General features: G+C 52.3%; 2 protein-coding genes across 3 annotated transcripts; one reads left to right on the forward strand and one right to left on the reverse strand.

Moving 5' to 3' along the window:
* Positions 1-1641: 1641 nt before the first annotated feature.
* On the forward strand, positions 1642-13128 carry Sh3d21 (SH3 domain containing 21). The gene is made up of 16 exons (XM_057784226.1): positions 1642-1645; positions 1724-1881; positions 1974-2037; positions 2268-2386; positions 2565-2655; positions 2805-2860; positions 3087-3132; positions 3259-3359; positions 3459-3545; positions 4484-4526; positions 11373-11466; positions 11556-11608; positions 11716-11810; positions 11962-12833; positions 12915-12978; positions 13054-13128. The coding sequence occupies exons 1-16, from the start codon at positions 1642-1644 to the stop codon at positions 13126-13128; spliced, it is 2022 nt and encodes a 673-aa protein (XP_057640209.1).
* An 815-nt stretch (positions 13129-13943) lies between these two features.
* Positions 13944-15784, reverse strand: Eva1b (eva-1 homolog B). Of its 2 annotated transcripts, none has more exons than XM_057784871.1 (3): positions 15211-15784; positions 14811-14905; positions 13944-14611 (listed from the first exon to the last, which is right to left on the reverse strand). In XM_057784871.1, exons 2-3 carry the CDS (start codon positions 14875-14877, stop codon positions 14181-14183), a joined length of 498 nt encoding a protein of 165 aa, XP_057640854.1. In that variant the 5' UTR covers positions 14878-14905; positions 15211-15784; the 3' UTR covers positions 13944-14180. The 2 variants fall into 2 exon arrangements, with proteins under 2 accessions (XP_057640854.1, XP_057640853.1); XM_057784870.1 differs by having other exon boundaries at positions 14811-14972.
* Positions 15785-22100: the final 6316 nt, after the last annotated feature.

Raw genomic sequence — 22100 nt, forward strand, 5'->3', positions numbered from 1 at the left:
TCTTTGTAAAAACCGGTTTTGTATGTCACGGAGGAGTTTAAGGCCTTTCTGACCACCTTGTGTTCCCCTTTCTGCACAGCCATGTGTCACATGGAGTTGCTCCCAGCCTCCCCATGCATCCTGCTCTTGTCTGATTTCTCCTGGGCTGGGCTTCCCATTTCCACCAGCAGCTCCAGCCAGTATCCTAAACTTTGTAGTCCTGCTGGTCCTCAGCAAAAAGAGTGGAAACTGGAGGGCAGTTTCTGGGCTGTTTTCTAAGAAACTTCTGAATTCTATTATCTTTACAAATACAAGATGAGAAAATAATTTTTTCAATATTTTTTATTGATCTTTTTATAAAATGAAAAGAAACTCCTATGATCGATTAAGGATGGTGGTTATGGCTGGGTGGTTTGTGGGGTTTGTGTGTTTTGGTTTTGTTTTTTGTTTTTTTTTCTTTTTAACCTTAAGTTTTGGGTTGAAACATTTTCCAATGTTGGGGGGGGGGCATCCTCATAAAAGGGTCCTTGTGCTTGCCTTCCAGGGAGGCAGTCCCGAGCAGGTGAACCACAGCAGTGCATATGTTCTATGCCCACTGCACCCTCCTCTTCCCCCAGCCTTTGCTCTTGGGTTATTGCTACTTCCCCTTACTTTGCTAATTTCTGTAGTTAAGTTGGTTTTACTTGAATGATTCATGTTTAGGGGAGAAAGAAAAACACCCTTAAGTTTTTGTTTCAACTCCTCCTGCAAATAAAAACAATAAACGAAGTGACAGATGCAAATGGACTGTGTTCCTTCTCGCACCTGCTCCAGCCACCCTGGGGCGGTAGGTACTGCCCACAGAAGTTTCCATCCCATAAATATACTCTTTTTTCTCTACAAAGAAGCACCTGTTCTCAGGAAAGTTCCTTCATTCTGTGCTTTTAATATTCAAGAACCAAACTTCACTACTGTGCAACAAGCAAGGACTTTGACTTCGTGGTGTGGCAGGGGTCAAGGCTGCCTGCCATAAACTGGCTCAGCCTTTGTGTATATTCACCCAGTCGGAAGATTATTTACAGATAGCCCAACTAGTACCCCATTGGTGGGTGGGCCCTAACCTTCAGACTCTTACCAGCCCTGGGTTTAATTAGACTTATTAAAAGTTGGTTCTTCTGTAATGTCGAAAACCCAGGCCCTCAAATGAATTAAAGCTCCACAAGTGGGGTTTTGAAATTTGGAATACACCAGCCATAGTTTTTCAGAGACAGGAGCCACCACACTCTCCTGGGGTGCTTTCTCGGGAATGGCCCCGCCCTGGTATGTACCTTTCTCCACCTTCCCCTGCAGCTAAGAACTTGCAAGCCAGTAGAGGGTGGGCCGGGAAATGTATAAACAAAAAACGTTAAGTCTGGCCTAGGTTGGGAGACTGCCAAAGTAGAATTTAGCAGTCGTGGAAGAGCTTGGAGGAGCTGTTACCCTAGAACTAGGCTGAGAGACCCTGAATGACGACCTGGAACTGGGGCCCAACCTGCTGAGCCAGGCCGCCCACTCCTAGCACCTGGATCCTGACCTATGACTTGAGACTCCGCCTCATTCAATGTACAGCCCGGCCCGCCCTCTGCGCTCCCTATACTCAACCGCCAGCCTGACCGCAAGGCTGTGCAGGGGTCCCCAGAAATCATGGGTATGTGTGCGGGTCTCGGGTAGTTCTTAATGTCCAGGGACGTTCCCCAGCCTTTCTTAGCCCGCCCTCCGCCCGCAGAGGTCCTGGTCCTGGCCAGATACCGTGCGCAGACGGAGGACGAGCTGAGCCTGGCGCCAGGGGATGTGGTCCGGCAGGTTCGCGCAGGGACCGTCCGGGGGTGGCTGCACGGGACGCTGCAGGGCCGCCACGGTCTCTTTCCCAAGAGACTGGTGCAGGTAAGGCGTGGTGCGGGTGAGGCAGTGCGGGGAGCGGGCCCGGTCCCGCTCTGGGCCTTGCGCTGAGTGCCGCCTCCGTGCGATCTTCCCAGGAGATTCCCGAGGCCCTGCGGGGCGTCACTGAGCCCAGACCGCGCTATGCGCGCCTCCGCCGCGGTGAGTCTGGCGCTGGGCTGGCGCGTGGGGGCTGGCTGCCCGCGTGGAGCGTAACGACTGCGGGAGGGGCCGCGAGGCTACTATGCAGCCCCCTGATTGGCTCCAAGTACAATGCTCCGCTAGAGGGCGGGGCTTAAAGCTACCAGAGGCCGTGCTCGGGGGTCCGCCCCTTCCCCAGTGCTGTGGACAGGGCTTCTTGCTCGAGCTCCCCCCCTGCTTGTCTGGCCTAGGTCACCCCGTCAACTCTCAGGGTCCCCAAAGATGGTGCAAAGTGAACTTCAACTACAGCCCAGAGCAGGCAGACGAACTGAAGCTTCAAACTGGGGAGATTGTGGAAGTAATAAAGGAGGTGAGGGGTACGATGAGAGATGCGGAGCTCTTCACACACAGAAGAGAGCGAAGTGAGGGTGGGGGCGATGGGAAGGGAGGCAGCAGGGGAGGAGGCTGTCCTTGGGCAGAACCAAGGGTCGACACACCAGAGACTCTTGGACAGACCCAGATGCTCGCACATCCTTCCCCTTCCCCAGATTGAGGACGGCTGGTGGCTGGGGAAGAAGAACGGGCAGTTGGGAGCTTTCCCATCCAACTTTGTGGAATTGCTGGACGGTGGGCCCCCAAGTGAGACCGTGACCCTGTGATTCCCTGGGACCAGACTCTGCAGTCTTCAGTGATTCTTCCCAATGACCTTCCTGACCCTGTTGACCCATTAGCCCTCTCCCAGAACCTAGCTAAATTAGGACCTCCCTAACCTCATTGTCCCTCTCCAGGCCTGGGAAACGCAGACATGCCTTCAGTCGTCCCTAATCCACCGAAGCCTCCTAAGGTAAATTGGGTCAGGGTAGGCACAGCCAATGAGTTTTTGTTTTGTTTTGTTTTTTCTGAGACAAGGTTTCTCTGTGTAGCCCTGGTAGCCCTGGCTACCCTGGAACTCACTCTGCTTTGTAGACCAGGCTGATCTTGAACTCACACAGATCCGCCTGCCTCTGCCCAGTGAGTTCTTAAAATGGCTTCAGGCTCATCTTCCTCTTCCTTTGTTCTGCCCCTTCTAGCTGAGCAACTTGACCTATGACAGCCCTCCAGACTACCTGCGGACAGGTGAGCGTCTAGCCAAAGAATCCCTCCCACGGTGCCAGGACACACCCTGCCTTGTAGGAAGGAAACCAGGTAGGTTGTGGGTGGGAGGCACTGGGGGAGGCTACACAATAGAATGCCTTCTCTCAGTCTCCTGCCCAGAGACCTGCAGGGTCCTGTTTGACTACCAGCCTGAGGCCCCGGATGAGTTGGCGCTGCACAAGGGGGACCTGGTGAAAGTTCTGAGAAAGGTGTGAGAGGATTAGGAGGCACAGAAGGGTAAGGAGTGGGACCCAGGCAAGAGGGCCTGAGGGAGGCTCACCTCCCTGCTGTCTTTTTTTCTCAACCAGACCACAGAGGATAAGGGCTGGTGGGAAGGCGAGTGTCAAGGCAGAAGAGGACTGTTTCCAGACAACTTCGTGCTTCCTCCACCCCCTGTGAGTATTGAACCAGACACTGGGAGGGCAGAGGAAAGACTTCTTTAAAAAAAAAATCGGGAAACGGTATGGTGGCACATACGTTGGTCCCAGCATTGGGGAGGCAGAGACAAGCGGATCCCTGAGTATGAGGCCAGCCTGGTCTACAAAGCAGGACAGCCAGGGCTACACAGAGAAACCTTGTCTCAAAAATAAAAAACTGGAAAAAAAAAGTCAAAAATCATGGCATTTGCTGGATCACTAGATAAAGGGACATAGAACTCTCTGAAAACATGTCGGGATAAGCTGAGGAGACATCGCTCAGGGTTCAAGTGTTTTTGTTCAGATCCCCAGAACCCATAGAAATGACAAATGGGCATGGCAGCACCCATGTGTTTCTAGCCTCAGGATTGTAGAGAGGCAGATTGGGAGACTCCCTTAAAGAATTAGGCAGAAAGCCAGGTGTGATGGCACATGCCCTTAATCCAGCATTCAGGAGACAGAGATAGGCATATCTCTTGAGTTCGAGGCCAGCCTGGTCTAAAGAATGAGTTCCAGGACAGCTAGTTATACAAGAGGGGGAATCAAGAAAGATTCCCAGCTGGGCAGTAGTGGCACATGCCCTTAATCCCAGCACTCGGGAGGCAGAAGCAGTCAGATCTCTGTGAGTTCGAGGCCAGCCTGGTCTATAGAGTGAGTTCCATGATAGGCTCCAAAGTTACAGAGAAACCCTGTCTCGAAAAACCAAAAGAAAAGAAACAGATTCCCTATGTCAACCTCTTGCCTACACAATAGTACATGAATTTTGCACATGCACGCACGCACACGTGCACACACACAAAGAATAAAGCAACAGGCATGGAACTCCTTGAACACAGCTAGAGGGTCACCCCTAAATGAGACTGGACCTAAAAGTTTTGAAACTTGTCCTTGAATTCTCATATTTCTTTTTCGTCTAGATCAGGAAGCTGGTCCCACGGAAAATTATATCTCGGGATTCACGTGAGTGCCTGGGGAATGTGGGGTTGAGGGGTTGTTCTATGAAAGACCCATCAGTTTCTCTCTTTTTTTTTAAAATTAATTTATTTATTATGTATACTGTTCCATCTGCATGTATCCCTGCACACCAGAAGAGGGCATCAGATCTCATTACAGGTGGCTGTGAGCCACCATGTGGGTGCTGGGAATTGAACTCAGGACCTTTGGAAGAGCAGCCAGTGCTCCTAACCTCAGAGCCATCTCTCCAGCCCTGACCCACCAGTTTTCAGTTGTTCCTAAACGCTCGTAGTTCCCCACTAGTCCAGTATATCATAGGAACATCCTGCCCTGGCGGGGAGGGAGGGAAGGGTCAAGGCCCCTGTCAGAGCTGTGTGATTCCTGTGTGAGTCCAATTGTATATGTTCATATGTTAATGCTTCTGTGTGGTTTTTGACATCGATGGTCACATAGCCCCGCTGGCGTGTCTATTGGTCCGGGAGGTAGTCAGGATCAAACCCCGAGCCTTGCACAAATGAGACCAGTGCCTTCCACTGAGCTATATCGTGGTGGTAGCTCTACGCTTCAAAGTCCATAGAGATAAATCTGGGGTGGAGAGATGGCTCCGGGAGTGAACTGCTCACTGTCGCTAGAGAGACGAAAGAGAGACTTGGTCTGATCTTAAGCAGAATAATGATGTTTATTCACGGCAACTGGGCATGTTTGTTACCTGGTGTGCAGATGGCCAAAATGCCTACCGAAGATGGGATGTGGCCCCTCATAAGAGTCATGAAATGGCTTTGGCCGCCTTCACAGGAAGGTGGGAATTGTAGTCTTTTCAGCAGAAAACTATCATTCCTAACTCTGAGAGGATATTTTAAAAAATGTTGGCTGGGCAGTGGTGGCGCAAGTCTTTAATCCCAGCACTCGGGAGGCAGAAGCAGTCAGATCTCTGAGTTTGAGACCACCCTGGTCTACAGAGCGAGTTCCAGGACAGCCAAGGTTATGCAGAGAAACCCTATATGGGGGCAGGGGACTTAGTTATTTTTATGTGTATGTGTTTTGCCTGCATGCATGTCTGTGCAACACATATGTGCCTGGTGTCCGTGTAGGCCAGAAGAGGGTGTCGGATCCTCTGAACAGATGGTTGTGAGCCTCCATGTAGATGCTGGGTATTGAACTGCAGTCCTCTGCAATGGCAGCCAGTGTTCTTGACCACTTAGCCATCCCTCAGCCTCACCACATCCTTATTCGGTGCTGGAGACCCAGGGCATGGCGCATGCTAGGCAAATGTTCTGACACGGTACTACATCCCCAGTCCTCGGATCTCTGAGACAGGGTCTCACCACTTAGTCCAGGCTAGCCTTGAACTTATGGTCCTCCCGCCTCCTACCAGCAAGTGTATGACGATCTCAGGGTCTCCATACTCAAACTGATGCTTGTTAATGTCTTCAGTAGAGCCCTGGTAGTGGACAGCAAGTGTCTAGTGGTTTGGATTTGCACTCCTCTGGGGGCTTCATGGTGCCTGGGAGCTTTTGTTCTTTTGGGTTTTTTTTTTTGTTTTTTTTTTTTTGAGATAGTTTCTTTGTCCTGGTTGTCCTGGAACTAGCTCTGTAGGCCAGGCTGGCCTCGAACTCAGAGACCCACCTGCATCTGCCTCCTGAGTGCTGGAATTAAAAGCATGCACCACCAATACCCGGCTCGCCTAGAAGCTTTTGTTCCTTTGTTTTGTTTCTTCGAGACAGGGTTTCTCTGTGTGGCCCCGGTGGTTGTCCTGGAACTAGCTCTGTAGGTCAGCTGGCCCCCTGAACTCATCGTCTGCCTCCGCCTCCTGAGTGCTAGGATTAAAGGTGTGCACCACCACCACTTGGCACTGAGAAGCTTTTCGTGTGTTTACTGACTCTGAGGGTTGTGTTTCCAGTTGGGTTGTGTTCTTTACTACAGAGTTACAGGAGTTCTTTATGTTCTAGATGAAAAGCTAAGTCTGAAGCTATAGCTGTGTGATAGAACCCTTGTCTGGCAAGCATGAGGCACACCCTAGCCTCAACCCCCAGTACACCAAAAACGATGGTAAAACCTTTTCCTATCTTTTCATTTTGTTGTTGTTGTTGTTTTGTTTTGTTTTTTGTAATATGTATGGGTTTTTTGCATGCATGTACGGCTGTGTACTGCATTCATGCAGTACCTGTGGAAGCCAGAAGAGGGCACCAGATCCTCTGGAACTGGCCTGACAGTTATAGAGGCTGGGAATTGAAGCCCTAGCCCGGGGAAGAGCAACCAGTGCTCTTACCTGCTGAGCTGTCTCTCCAGCCCAGGCATCCTTTGTTAATGTTGTCCTTTGATGCAGCGTTTTGTGTTCTGATGAAGTACCATTCACTACTCTTGGGTTGGTTGTGTTGTCCAACCCAAATGGGGGGTGGGGTAGGGAGGGGTGTCACATGAGTAGTGAAGTTGTGGCTCCTCACAGCCACCGAAACCCACACTTGCACCCCTTCCCCAACTCTGCACTGCAGACCCACTCTGTGGACCGTTGGACGGAAGGGATGAGCAGTCCCAGGGAGGAACACTATCAGGCAGACACTTCTCATGTTACCGCGCTGCCTTGGACAGTGTCACAAGCACAGAGATGCTCATCTTGTCCTCTGTCCATCCTCCTCCCTGCCATCCTGGGAGCACAGAGATGCCCATCTTGTCCTGTCCATCTTCCTCCCTGCCGTCCTGGGAGCACAGAGATGCTCATCTTGTCCTCTGTCCATCCTCCTAGCTGCCATCCTGGGAGCACAGAGATGCCCGTCTTGTCCTGTCCATCTTCCTCCCTGCTGTCCTGGGAGCACAGAGATGCCCATCTTGTCCTCTGTCCATCTTCCTCGCTGCCGTTCTGGGAGAGGACTTAGGCGCCGCCTCACCAAGAACATTGGTCTGGATCATATCACCCCCACCCCACTTTTCATCTAGCGATTCTCTCTCTAGCTTTAGGCTGGGTTCACCCTGCTGTTTAACTTGTACACGTACGGTAAATCCTGTCCGTAACCATGTAGGTCATGGGCTTGCACTGTGTATTTTTCCAGGAATGCTGTGGTCATCTGTAGTCACGCAGTTTTCTGTTTGCTTTTCATAGCCGGTTCTTCCAGATAATCCTTTTGTTGCTTATGCATCCTAATTTCTTACCTAAGCTGTGTCACGTTCCCCGCTTGAGAATCCCAGTGTGTGCCCTAAGCAGGGCCTGCTGACTGCTCACAGCGGCCTGCCTTTTTGTGTGACTTTTACCTTTATGAACTCCTGCCTTGATCTTAGCTGCAAGAGCCTTGGAAGCCTTTGGGAAGATTTCCGGGAGGGTTTGCTGTTGTTTCTGCCAGGAACTGGAGGACACCAGTTCCCACCAGCCACTTGGCTTTCCCTAGAAGTGACGCGGGGTGGCTGAGCTTTAGGCCTGTTGGTAAGCTAAGGGAGCAGGGCCTAGGACCCGGCTTCAACTCACAGGCCCCAAGCACAGGAGCCAGAGCAGAGTCACCCACTTCACCACCTGTGCTGTGTCAGACCCAGTGCATTGTGGGTAACGCTGTTCCTAGGTAGGGAGTCCATAGAAAGACCCAGTGTATTGTGGGTAACGCTGTTCCCAGGTAGGGAGTCTGGAGCAGCATAAGAGAAAGCTGGCTGACAGCAAGCAAGGAAGGAGCTGCGTATTTATTTTCTCTCTGCGCTCGTCTGCGGATTTGAAGTTTCCTGCTTTGGCTTCCTCACAGTACTGTGAGGAATTGGAAACTGAACAAACCCTTCCTCCCTGTGTCACAGCAGCAGAAATGAAACCAGGACACCACTTTCTGGCCTCACTTCTCTCATTTGCCTTTTTTTTTTTTCTTTTTGAAAAAGATTTCTCTGTGTATCCTTGGCTGTCCTGGAAACCACTCTGTAGACCAGGCTGGCCTTGAACTCACAAAGATCCACCTGCCTCTGCCTCCCAAGTGCTGGGGCTAATTAAAGCCATGCACCACCACTGCCTGGCTCTATTTGTGTACTTCTTTCTTTCTGCTTATTTTGTGTGTATGAATGTTTGACTTGCATGTGTGTCTTTGCACCTTGTTTGCACCTGGTGCAACTCCTAGAATTGGAATCACAGATGGTTGTGAACTGCCATGTGGGTGCTGGGAATCGAACCCAGGTCCTCTGAAAGAGCAGCTGATGCTCTTACCTGATGAGGCATTTCTTTAGAACTTCTCCTACCTTGTTAAATCCCAAAGTGTCAGAAAACTATCCTCAGGAGCATAGAATTGCTCTCAGGTGGGAGGGCCCTACAAATCACTTAGCCAAATCTAAGCAGCAGGGTGCAGAGTTACTATACTGAGTTTTGTCTGCTGAATACTTAGTATTGAGTCAGAGTCTCGTCACAGCCCTTCGGTGCATATTGTTATCTGTGTCTCGAAGACGAGGACACGGGTACAACACGGGTACAGAGTTCGCCTGCCCAAGTTCCTACACTGCTACCAAGAAGTAAAGCTGGTAATTAAAGTCTGTGATTATTCTAACATGCTGCCATGTTAAGTCAGTGTGTGCCGTGTACAGAAGTGGCTTTGTCTGATGCGGATGCCCCTGTGTGGCTGCCTTTGGGACCCCTCCAGTGTCATTGCTGTCGTCGTCACCTTCATGTGGCTTGCTATGACCATTGTGTTTGTATTTTTTTTGAAATGGGGTTTCTCTTTGTAACAGCCCCTGGCTGTCCTGGAACTCACTAAGTAGACCAGGCTGGCCTTGAACTCACAGAGATCCACCTGCCTCTGCCTGGGATTACAGGTGTGTGCCACCATGCCTGGTTGTTGGGATTTTTTTTAATATCTACTTTAGACAGGTGTTATATCTTAGCCAGGGCTGGCCTTGAACACCCAGCACTCTCCCTCCCTGCACCTCCTGGAGGAGGCTGGGATTACTGGCACATACTGTGCGTCCAGATCACTGAAGTCTGTCTACTGAGGCTGGTGAGGTGGCACAGCAGGTAGAGGCACGAAGCCTGTGGACTTTGCATTTGATCCCGGATACTCACATGGTAGGAGAGAAATGACTCCTCTATGTTGTCCTTTGCCCCACACGCCTGGGCTAATGCACATGTATGCATATAAGTACACAAATAGATATCAGGCTACCTAAAAGTCAAAAATTGTGCTGGGAGGTGATGGCACACACATTTAATCCCTGTACTCTGTGAGTTCAAGGCCAGCATGGTCAGGACAGCCAGGGCCTGTTACATAGCAAGACCCCATCTCAAAAAATGCTTTTTTGAGTTCCAAGATAGCCAGAACTACACAGAGGAACCTTGTCTCAAAAGACAGAAACAAAACAAGAGCAAAAAATTAAAAGTTGTACACTATTGCTGCTGTTGTGGCTACACTTAGATTCCTAGCTGCTCGCATGTTTCAGGAGGAGACTTCAGCTCAGCCTGGGTGACAACAGTGAGACCCTGTTTCAAAGCATGCATATCCGCTCTTCGTGGGTGTGGCACACCTATAATCCCAGCCGTCAGCACACAGGCAGGTGGATCTCTGAGTTTAAGGCCAGCCTGGTCTACAGAGTGAGATCTAGGACTATGTAGAGACCCTTTCTGGGAGGGGGAAAAAAAGCTAAAAACACCTCCCCCCATATATGCTTCTGGTGTATCTTGTGTGTATGTACTGGTGTCCACAGAGGCCAGAGGCTGTGGGTCACTCTGGAGCTGGAGTTATAGGTTGTTATGAGACGAATCTCCCCGCACGTTGAGTACTGGCAACTGAACTTGGGTCCTCTACAAGAGCAATAAGTGGGGCTCCCGGGGTTAAGAGCACCCGGTTAGCTGCTATGTGGGTGTAGAAAATTGAATCCAGGCCCTCTGTAATCGGTGCTCTTAACTCCTGATCCATCTCTTCATCCCTCTTGCTGAATTTTTTTAGAACTGCAATGTAAGGATTTTTAAAAGATGAGGCCAGGCAGTGGTGGCGCACACCTTTAATCCCAACCCTCAGGACAAAGAGGCAGGCAGTAGATCTCTGTGAGTTCAAAGCCAGCCTGGTCTACAGAATCAAAGGCATTCTTTTTTTTTTTTTTTTTTTGAGACAGGGTTTCTCTGTAGCTTTGGAGCCTGTCCTGGAACTCCCTTTGTAGACCAAGCTGGTCTTGAACTCAGAGATCCGCCTGCCTCTGCCTCCCAAGTGCTGGGATTAAAGGCGTGCGCCACCGCCTCATCCCTGCCGATGAGCACGTGGGAGGCATGAGAACAGCAGAAATGAGGAAGGCTCAGGGGCTAGAGTGTGGGAAGCAGGAACTTGCATCTAGATGCCATGTAGTTGGTGCTGGCGGCTCTCCAAAATGATCTGGTTTTCTGAGACTGTGTAATCTAGTCATTCTTTGAACTCATGACCTTGGTGAGAGGGCAGCTGGAATGACAAGAGTTCAAGGGTCACAGAGATGGAGATTTGGGCATCACTGGATTATTGATGATGATTAAACCCCTAAGATTGGGTAGGATCACGTAAAAGGTGTGAGATAGCATAGTATGTTCCAGGACAGTCAGAGCTACAAATAAGACCCTGTCTTGGGAAAAAGGTGTGTGTGTGTGATGGTGGTGGTGGTGGTGGTGGTAGTGGTGGTTGGTCCAACAGAATGAAGTCTGAACCAGAGAACTCATTATGGGCACCAAACAGGGAGCAGGCAGATCTTCAAAGAGGGGATCAAAACCTGACAAGCAGGATAGAGAGCCCCCACAAAGCCTTCCCTTATGTTCCATGCTTCCCTAAGCCCAGGGTGAGCTCTCAAAATCAGATGGAATTCATCTCCCGTCACACTTCTGTGCTCAGGGACACACAGCCAGAGACTTAAGCAGATGGACATCACTCCTTTCTTTCCTCCCAGCTCCTGCTAAGGAATCAAAAAAGCTGATGCCCAGAACATCCCTACCTTCCGTCAAGAGGCTGGCAGCAGCTGCCTCGGCACCTAGCAAAGTCAAGTAAGGAGGAGGAGGGCATTGGGGAGGAGGGGGATGCAGAGGAGAAACCCTTCCACGCCTGTCATGTTGCTGATGGAGATGTGTTCCAGGACATTTTCCACACCCAGTGGGGACAGCCAGAAACGCCCATCCCGAGATGCCGGTAAGGGTGGTAAGGGTTCACTTCCTACGGTGGAAGACAGGGATGGGGGGGGGCGGGGTGTTGCTCGATAGAGATGAGCTTGGGTCTCTGAAGTTCTACTTTCATAGGCTTCAATGGCAGCTTCCTCAATGGGGGGGCACGGCAACCTGGGAGAAAGCGACCCGGAACCCAGGCTTCTCAACAGCATTCTGTGTCGAGTCAGGTGAGAGGTCAGAGACGTGGGAGAGGGCATTACCAGAAGGAGATGGTTCCCACAGGTGTGTTTTACACGGGTAAAAGATCCCAAGGGAAACAAGGAAGCTACTTTAAAGTAACCAGCTTCCACCTAAGACCCATCCCTACCATCACCGCAGGAGGATGACCAGAGAAGCCCGGGAAAGGCCCCCTCCACAAATAAAACCCCCACTCCAGAAAAAACTCGGCTTCCAGATAAGACCCTTGGCCCAGAGAAGAACCCAGCTGCCAACAAAGTCTCCATTCCAGAGAACCGCGTTCCAGAGAAAGCCCTGGATTCTGACAAAATCCCCACTGCAGAGAATACCACTGTGGACACGGCTATCACTAGAGGGAGTGCCCTTTCTGGGGATGAAGCCCCTGCCCTAAAAGCCCCAACTAAGGCTGAAATCTTTGACCCGAAGGCGGCCCTTCCTGTGGACACTGCCCCCGCACTAGTAAAGATCTTGACCCCAGAGCACATGGTTTTTGAAGAGGACCCTTCTAGAGAGAACACTCAGTGCCAGCATTTGTCTCCCGAAGAAACCACACAGGGGTCCCAGACTCTTGCACCTCCAAATGACATCCAGGTGCCAGGACAGCACTTTCAAGCGTCTAACCCCCCAGAGAGGTCCTGCTGTAAGATGAAGCATGGGCACGGGGACAGCTGCCCAGCCCACTCCAAGCCTGAAGATGAGGCTGCCGTGACGGGTCTCCCAGCCAAAGATGAGACAGCTCCGAAAGAACCACTCCCCAAAGAGCTGTCTTCTGAAGGGGTGAGTCCCCAAAAGCAGGTGCCTCCAAAAGAGTCGGTTCTCACTCCCCAAGTACCACATACTATCAAACGGATGCCAGACCCTGAAGGAGCTCCCACACTTCATCCCGTGGTCCCACTAACCTCTTCCGAAGGCAAGAGGGACAGCGCCAGCGCAGATGCTATGGATGTGGCATCGTTAAAGGAAGAGGTGCGGTCACTAAAGAGCGCGCTGGAGCTTCTGGAGTTGAAACTGGAGTAAGTGGGCGGTGAGGCAGATGGGCGGGGCGGGAGACAAAGGGAAGGGTCCAGTATCTCACCTGAACCCCGTATCCACAGACAGAAGATGAGTGATGTCTGGGAGGAGCTGAAGACCGCGAATGAGAAAGTCGAGTTGCTGGAGGTGGGTGAAATGCAGACCCAGGAGGGGAAGGGCAGTAGCTGTTGGCTCCGGTCCCTGATGCCCTCTCCCGACTAGGTTCGGACGATGCAGAGGACCAAGAAGTCCTTCAAACAGGCGCAAACGCAGACGGAAACACAGCCGGCGGAATAAGGGAGGGCTCAGGCGGAACCTCAGCCCGACCTGGAGGGACGTCCATCCTGCTCCGGCCGCCCGGCCCTTGCACACAACTTTGAGAAACTCCAAGGAAGTAAAAACTGAACTCTTAGACCAGCCTGGTCCGTGTGGGGCGGGGCCAGCCAGCACACCACCCTCCGCATTCCTGGCGCGCTCTCTCGGGCACATCTGGCCAACATGTGGCTCCCATTACCATTCTCAAGTCCTGTGCAAGGCTATTTTTATCCACCGGATGGTTGGGGGCGGGGTGGGGGTTGTAGTCTCCTTCGGAGGCCAGCCCTGCGCTGAATGCAGGGTGGAGGGGCCCAGACCCTCCTGGATTCAGGAACCCAGCTGTGCGCTAGAGGGGTGGAGCCGGCCTTCTCTGGGCCCAGCTCCTCCCAGTTGGCCTCTGCCGGAAGGGACCTCTGTGTCCACTCATTCGGAATGATACTCGGCCCAGAAGCGATCTTCTGGCTTCGCTCAGGCACTAGGTCTAATAGAATTAACATCCAGGTCTGAGCCCTAGGCATCCCTGGGTGATTGCAGTGACATCCCGGGCAGGTCATAGGGCAGGGGACTAAGTGACATTTGCCCAAGCGTTGGCTAGTAAGGAATGCCTGTAATATCTGTCCCGTGTGCAAGTACGACAGGCATGTCTCGGCCTGATTCTTTGGTCTGTAAAGTGAGCACAAGCATGCATTGGATGGACCCCCAGAGGGGGTGTGACCAGCAAAAGCAGTGACACCCACATCCCTGGGACTCCCCTGCAAAACCGGAGCCTGGGGGACTGCTGAAAGCAGCGGCAACTAAACGAGACTGAGTCGCTGAGACTAGCTTTCATTGGTCATTGATTATTACCAGGAGGAGAAGGTGGGACCTGGCATTTCCCCCCCACCCACACCTGCCCAGTAAAGAGTGCTTGGCAGGCGGCGATTCACGCCCAATAGCACCAGGAGAATTGGAGCAGAGGCAGTTTGAAAGCCCTGGGGCAGCACTGAGTTCAGTCCTAAGTCCAGTATTCAGGGACCCATGCTGTGGGTCGTGTGTCAATAATAGTGCATACGGCCCAGTGTGCCTGTGGCCGTGGCTCCGGGCCCGAGCGTGCCGGTGCCCAGCAGGTCTGGCTGCCCAGTGCGCCAGATCTCCCGCAGGATTCGCTCACGCTCCTCCAGCCGCTGTGCCCGCTCTAGCTCTTCTGCGGATGTGAAGACATTGACACTAAGGGGCCCGTCGGGCTCAGTGGACAGCTCCTGGCCCGGGAGTGTGTCATCCGGGCCCAGCCTCGTCATGGTGTCTTCATCCTCGTCGTCCTCATCTTCGGGCTCTAGGGTGCTGCTGCGAGGGTCCCGGCGCGGAGCAGGGGTCCGGGGCCGCGAGCGAGGCGCGCAGGAGATGCTGATGACTAGTAGGCACAGAGTCAGCAGCAGGCCGAAGCAGACGCCCAGCACGAAGTAGAGACCGAAGCTCTCGGGGTTAGCTAGGGAGCAGGGAGCGGAGGTCATAGGGGGGCCTGGCAGCTGGAGTCGGCCCATCTGGGAGAGATCCAGGGCCTAAGTTTGGGGCACAGAAGAGAAGGGCAGCAGGGGACAGGCATCTGGGGGTAGGACTGAGCAGCTGGGAGTGGAGGGCTGCCTGGGTTCTGAGACCGGCTCCGTTCTCCCAGGCCTGGCCCTCACCTCGGATGTGTGCATAGGCCGCCAGGCTGTTGCTGAGTAGCTCCATATCCCTCCTTGGGGCATCCATGCTGCTGGGGCGCGGCTCTCCTCTAAACCTGCGAGGTCAGCCAGGTCAGGTCCTCTAGGGCCCAGGGCGCTCACTCCTGGGGCAGCTCCTCCACCCTGGAGGAGAGCAGTTCCCCTCATTTGGTCACAGATCTGGGCTCTGCCCGAGAGTCCTTGCTTCTCCGCAGACGCCCCTTCATCCCGGGGAGCAGCGGAGAAGCCGCACACGCTCCGCCCCTTCGTGGGGTCCCCAGGCGAGGCCCAGCGCACGGAAGGACGAGGCGGTGCCTCGGGCTCCCCTGCCGCCTCCCTCCTGCACCCCTCCGTCTGCGAGGCCTCAGCCCTGCTCACTCACCCGTCAGCGTCCCGCTGCCTGCCCTCGGCAGTTGCGTCTCTCCGGGGGCTGCATACACCCGGGCCGGGCCGCCCCGTCCGCCTTACTCGGTTCGCACCGTGTTGCGGCCGGACACCCCGATGGTCCAGCCGGCGGAAAGTTTCCTCTGAGGAAAGAGGAGGGACGGGACGGGGCGGGGCGGGGCGGAGAGGCGGGAGGAAGAGCGCCTGGAGGAAGGGGAGAGGGGGCGGCCCCTGCTCCCCTACAGGAAGCCGCTGGGGAGGCCGCTCACAGGGGCCGCCCCAGCTAGTACTAACAACAACATCATTAACTAAACATCCCTAAGGCCTGGGCGCCGGAGGTACCCACCCCCCATAGACATTCCTTGTAAGCCTATTAATCCTACAATGTGGCTATCATTAAATCTCCAATTTGCAGAGGATGTAAACTGAGTCATAAAGATCGTGAAGATCTCTGCCACATGGTCAGGACTTGAACCCACAACTCTGACTATAGGGCGCAGGCTCCAAACTACTTCCCTGTGCCTGGCTCCTCCTGTGATGGGGGCGGGTCCAAACCCGGTCATCCCACCAGCCCTTTGGTGGACCCAGCGGACTAAGCCATCACCTCCACGTCCTCATTGGTCCTCCGGGGAGAGAGGACCTCTCAGCCCCTCCTCCCAGTGGCCTGGCTGAGTGTGTCCAGCTGCTGTGGTCACCCAAGGTCAATGATTGTAGGACTCGGCGGTGAGCCAGGCCCCGGCGCGCTGCAGACCCCAACGGGGCCCCTGCCTCTGCAAGCGCAGGGAACGTCCTTGCTGCTTTGCCGGCTGGACCTGCCCAAACTCACACGTGTGCTTCCACCTGGGCTCAAGGCTTGCACAGAAGTGTGCTGGGGGATTTGCAGCTGGGCTCTTTATTCTGACTTGTCGTCTGGCTACCCCCCCCCATTCCCCTTCCTATGCTGGGGCTGGGGTGAGGGGGAGGCCTTCTTGGCGGGAATCTTGGGAAGGAGGAGGGGAAGAATGGGGAGAGGAAATTGCAGGCATAGCTGTAGGCGCTGCCTGAGGCCTGAGGGCCATTAACCCCCCTCCCCGTCCAATCTGCAGGACCACCCCCCCACACTCCCCGAGGCCGGCCTGGGTTCAAGTAGGGGGCAAGAGAAGATGGAGAAAGAAGTGGGCTGACTCACACCTGGGAGTATGTGACTGTTTAGTAGGCGTCGTGAGCGTGCAGGTCTCTTGGCCCAGGTGTGCTTACCTATTTGCATATAATGCTGCTTCAGCATTTCAGTGTAGGATGAGAACAACCCCCCCCACGCACCCCACTCCACCCCGTTAGGAGATGCCTGGATCCTCCTAAAAATGGAAATTCAGAATAAAGAGGTTATATAAAGTCTTTTTTTTTTTTTTTTTTTGGTTTTTCGAGAGAGGGTTTCTCTGTGGTTTTGGAGCCTGTCCTGGAACTAGCTCTTGTAGACCAGGCTGGTCTCCAACTCACAGAGATCCGCCTGTCTCTGCCTCCCGAGTGCTGGGATTAAAGGCGTGCGCCACCAACGCCCAGCTATATAAAGTCTTTAAGGAGGCAGGCACTCTCGGGCTGTGAGGTGTCCAGGAGAGGATGGAATCCATTGTGATGGGGAACACCCCAGGAAAGACGTGGGTCCTGAGGAGAGGGCACCCATGCCAAGATCGGGGTGGGGGGGAAGTGTCTAGGTAGGCATAAGGAATAAGAGCAGGAGTGGAGTTCATGGTTTGCCGAGAGCTAGCATCCGTGGTGTGAGACCATGCAGGCCATGTTGCAGCTCCCGAGGTGCTCAGATGTCGTTGTAAGTGAATGATAAGCCCTGGGGTCTTCAGTAAGGGAGTGTCATTACCCACTCCACACTTTGGAAAGACTCCTGAAGTGGCTTGAAGACAGGCTTGGCCACAGCAGGGCAAGGACTGAGACAGAGAGACAGGGAGCAGGCTGGTATGTATTCCGGGAAGCAGTGGTCTGGGTTTAACCCAGATTAACAGGAGGGATGGGGGAGGCAGGTGGTGTTCTGAAGGAAGTTCCCGTGTGGAGGTGGTTTGGAGGGAAGAGGAATTTAGCCTTGATCTTGGGCTGTGCAAGCGAGGAAAGTCTTGGGAGCAGCAATGTTTTCTGGTTTGTTTGTTCATTTTGTTTTTTCTCCGGGGGTGGGGCAGGACTGAGAGTCAGGTTTTGGATATCAGATTAGCTACCTGGGTGTGGGTGTTAGAGAGGCAGATGTAGCACCAGCTGCCAAATACCATTTCCAGCAAGGAGAGCCCAGATGGGTTTGTTTAGCATCCCGAGAATAGGTGGGTCACCCAGTTCAAGAGAACAAGGAGGAGGGAGTCTAAAGCCTGAGCCCTGAACATTGAGGGATCTTCTGGAGGAGTCCTCAACAGCAAACCAGCAGGGCTGTGACCCTTTGGGTTATATAGGGCTGAGAGGTAGTTAGCACTAGAATCAATACCAGCCTGGGGCAACATTTCAGTGCCATCAGTGCTGCCCGTGGAGGACCACGGTGCATCCCTGCTTCTCCAAGGTGTGTGTGATTGGCTAGTTGGACACATAGAGAAGAAGTAGTGTTGGGAATGTGTTTGCAGCACACAACACCTGTCTGCCTTCTCTGCACCACCATACAGTTCGTGAGCTTCGGGCAAGGGGCTGGAGGTTGAAACAGAAACACGGACCTCTAGTCCCTGGTGAGAAGCCCTCTATTCAATAACACCATGGAGGCTCATATACCCAACAGTCAGGTGGGCCAACAGGTGAAAACCTTACCCTCTGATCCTCAAGGCAAGGCAACACGTGCTCGTGAAGCAGAACTGGTAAACAACTTTGACACAGCTTTCAGTAACTCAAATCAGAAGGAAAATAAAGATCTCTAGCAGGGAAGAGCAGCTGGAGGCCAGGACTCGAGGAACATGGTCTGCTGACTACATAATATTAGCGTGTGCTGCAGCCTAGCTTGTCCACCTCTGTGTATGGAGGAGTCTGTTCCTTCGTTTGTGTGGCACACACCTGTTCTCTGTGGGGTCAGTATGAACGTGGTGTGAGGTTTGAGATAGCTTTCTGTGAAACTGCACACCGGTCTGCACTACCTACCATGCCTGGAGGCAAACGCGACTCGGCCTTGGGGAAATAGAGACCGTGCTGAAACAAAGGGAGTGTTGAGGCGGATGCTGGACTCGGCAGAGGGATGTGCACTACTGGAATGCTACCTTCTACAGCCAGCTCCTTGTGGTTAAGCATGGGAAGTGACGCCGTGGCCCCATGACTCTGAGAAGTAGAGAGCTATTAAAAGTTCTGGAGAAGAGATGGGCGGTGGTAGCGCACACCTTTAATCCCAGCACTCGGGAGGCAGAGGCAGGCGGATCTCTGTGAGTTTGAGGCCAGCTTGGTCTACAAGAGCTAGTTCCAGGACAGGCTCCAAAGCTACACAGAAACCCTGTCTCAAAAAAGTTATGGAGAAGGTAGGTAAAGCCTTTGGCTGAGATGGCTGTCTACAGTGGCCGGCTGCCTGCTTCTGCCAGCCACAGTGCTCTCTCTGCTCGCTTGTTTCTCCCCTATGGCTGGAATCTCTCGTCTGCCTATCCACCCGCAGATTCTGCCTAGTGGGCCAGGCCTCTCTTCTCTCCTGACACTTGTCCTCTGGCTGGCCCATCTGCCCTCCCATCTGCTTGGGACAGGAATTTGTCATCTTGGAAAGGTTTAGAGAGGAAACAGGAAAGGCAGGTCTTGGCAGGTTAGGGAGCTGAGGGGTCTAGACTGGAAGAGGCCTCAGTGCTCTAGCTTATCCAGCCTGTCCCTGCCCACGTCAGCCCGTGGCTCGCCTGGAGGCTATGCTCCACACTCAGGCTCCCCCTACTCTGTCTCAAAAAACCAGAAAAGTCCTCCATCAGACTGCGCTGTGTCTTGGTTGTTCATGTGCTTGTTTGAACTAAGAACCTGTGGTTTCTGGTCAGCTTGGGCTGAGAATCAGTCATGTTTAACAAGAGACCAGAACCAATTCAGTGAAACCTTTGCGTGACTGGATGCTGGTCTGGCCTAGCTGAGAAAGCAGCTGTGATTAGGAAGAAACCAGCATTATTGAGGTGAAATTTTCAGAGAAGGAAAGTTTCCTTGGGGCAGCACACCTGAACTGTGGTTCAGAGGAGCCCAAGGCTACTGAGCTTAAAGTCTCCCGGGTGGTACCAGGTTTTTCTTCTTTCTTTCTTCCTTCCTTTTTTTTTTCTTTCTCTTTCTTCCTTTTCTTCCTTTCCTTTCCTTCTTCCCTTCCCTCTTCTCTTCCCCCCATCCTCTCCTCCCTCCCTCTTTTCTTTTTTGGGGGGGGGGTATTTTTTTTTCCAGATAGATTCTCTATGTAGCCCTGGCTGTCCTGGAACTTGCTCTGTAGATCAGGCTGATAAATCTTTGTGAGTTCGAGGCCAGCCTGGTCTACGGAGCAAGTTCAGGACAGGATCCAAAGCTACACAGAAAATCCCTGTCTTGAAAAACAAAAAACAAAGAAAAAGTTATCTTGAGTTATTGGAGATAAGAGAAGGAAGGTCATGGTTTGTGATGTATTTGTGTGTGAGGCTGACATGGATCAGTTAAGTTACACTGGCTAGTTTTTTGTTGACAAGGCGGAGTCATTTGAGAAGTAGAAACTCCACTGAGGGTGCTGGAGAGATGGCTCAGAGGTTAAGAGCACAGGCTGCTCTTTCAAAGATCCTGAGTTGGGGGCTGGAGAGATGGCTCAGTGGTTAAGAGCACCGCCTGCTCTTTCAAAGGTTCTGAGTTCAATTCCCGGCAACCACATGGTGGCTCACAACCATCCGTAATGAGATCTGGTGCCCTCTTCTGGCCTGCAGACAGACATGCAGGCAGAACACTGTATTGCATGCCTTTAATCCCAGCACTGGGGGGCAGAAACTGGTGACTCTCCATGATTTCGAGGCCAGCCTGATCTACCAAGTCTACCAAATGAGTGACAGGACAGGTTCCAAAGCTACAGAGAAACCCTGTCCCTACCCCCCCCCCCCCAAAAAAAAAGAAATCTCAACTGAGAAATGCCTCCATCAGCTTGGCCTGTAGGCAAGTGAGTGGGGCCTTTTCTTGACTGATGGAGGAACCAGCCCACTGTGGGCAATGCCACTCCTAGAAGGGTAACCCTAGGGAGTATATGAAAGCAATCTGAGCAAGACAGGGTTTCTCTGTAGCTTTGGAGCCTTTCCTGGAACTAGCTCTGTAGACCAGGATGGCCTCGAACTCCCAGAGATCCGCCTGCCTCTGCCTCCCGAGTGCTGGGATTAAAGGTGTGTGCCACCACCGCCTGGCCAGCATTCTTTTTTTTAATTTTTTTAAAAATTTTTATGTATACAGCACAGTGTTGAGTCACCATGTGGGTGCTGGGAATTGAACTCAGATCCTCTGGAAGAGCAGTCAGTGCTCTTAACTGCTGAGCCATCTCTCCAGGCAAAAATAGCATTCTTTCATGGCTTTGCTTCAGGTTCTGCCTCCAATGATGAACTACAAATATGACAAAAACCCTTGCCTCCCCAAGTTGCTTTTGGTCATGGTCTTTATTATAGCAACAGAAACCTAACACAATCACTATGGCAGGCTCTATACCGGAGGCTTGTTAATTTAGTGTTTTGTCTGCATGTATGTCTGTGTACCATGAGCCTGACTGGTGCCCGAAGAGTTCCGAGAACTGCAGTTTAGACAGTTGTGAGCCACCGTATAGGAATCAAACCTGGGTCCTCTGGAAGAAGGAATGCACTTAACAATTAAGCCATCTTTTCTTGTTTTTTTGAGACAGGGTTTCTCTATAGCTTTGGAGCCTGTCCTGGAACTAGCTTTTGTAGACCAGGCTGGCCTCGAACTCAGAGATCCGCCTGCCTCTTCCTCCCGAGTGCTGGGATTAAAGACGTGCACCACCACTGCCCAGTTTTAGTTTTTTGAAAAAGTGTTTATGTATATGTGTCTATATTTGCTACGTGTGTCCAGTACTTGCCAAGGCCAAAAGAGCGTATTGCATTCTCTGGAGGTGGAAGAGCAGGCAGCCGGAAGCCACCTGATGTGGACGCTAAGAACCAAACTCAGGTCCTCTGGAAGAGCATTAAGGGCTCTTAACTGCTGTACCACCCATCTCTTTGGTTCCTTCCTTGACATTTTATACTTTAATATAATTATTTTGATCAAAAGTTGTTAAATTTTTGTTTTTGAGAGTTTCATGGCCTCTGGAGATGACCTTGAACTTCTGATCATCTCCACTCTCCCCATTTCCAGGCATGGGACCACTTTATGTAGTTCTGAGGACCAAATCTAGGGCTTCATGCAAGCTAGGTGAATCACATCCCCAGGCTTCACTATGTAATATGTAACCCTTGCTGGCCTGAACTCACGATGTAGGCTGGTCTCAAAATCAGAGGTCAGAGATCTTGGATTAAAGATATATGCCACAGCACCTGGCTAAACCTAGGTTTTAGGTGGCTCACTCTAGTCCCTGTGGCACCCGGACTGTCAGGCGTAGGGAAGAGGGAGCTGGGGACAAGAGCTTTGCCATTCACAGTGGAGTTAAAGTGGCCAGATTCAAGATGAGTTTGGGGTTTACAGGGGAGTGTGAGAGACAGGAATGAGCCTCATCCAGGACAGCTTCGGGGACAGACCTGACTGGGGAAGCAAGGGAAGAAAAGACATACAGATGGACGGAAACCTGGGGTCAGGTGGTCTGGGCTCTTGGAGAAACTTCAGCTTGCTTGTTATATAGAGTTGGAAAAACAAAACATGAAAATTAGTAAAGGCTAAACAGTCCCAAGAGATCAGTAAACCAGAGGAGACAGAGATGGCTCAGAGGTTAAGAGCACTGGCTGTTCTTCCAGAGGAGCAGGGTTCAGTTCTGAGCACCCTCACGAG

Source organism: Chionomys nivalis, chromosome 11 (genome assembly GCF_950005125.1).
Source record: "Chionomys nivalis chromosome 11, mChiNiv1.1, whole genome shotgun sequence".
Taxonomy (NCBI): domain Eukaryota; kingdom Metazoa; phylum Chordata; class Mammalia; order Rodentia; family Cricetidae; genus Chionomys; species Chionomys nivalis.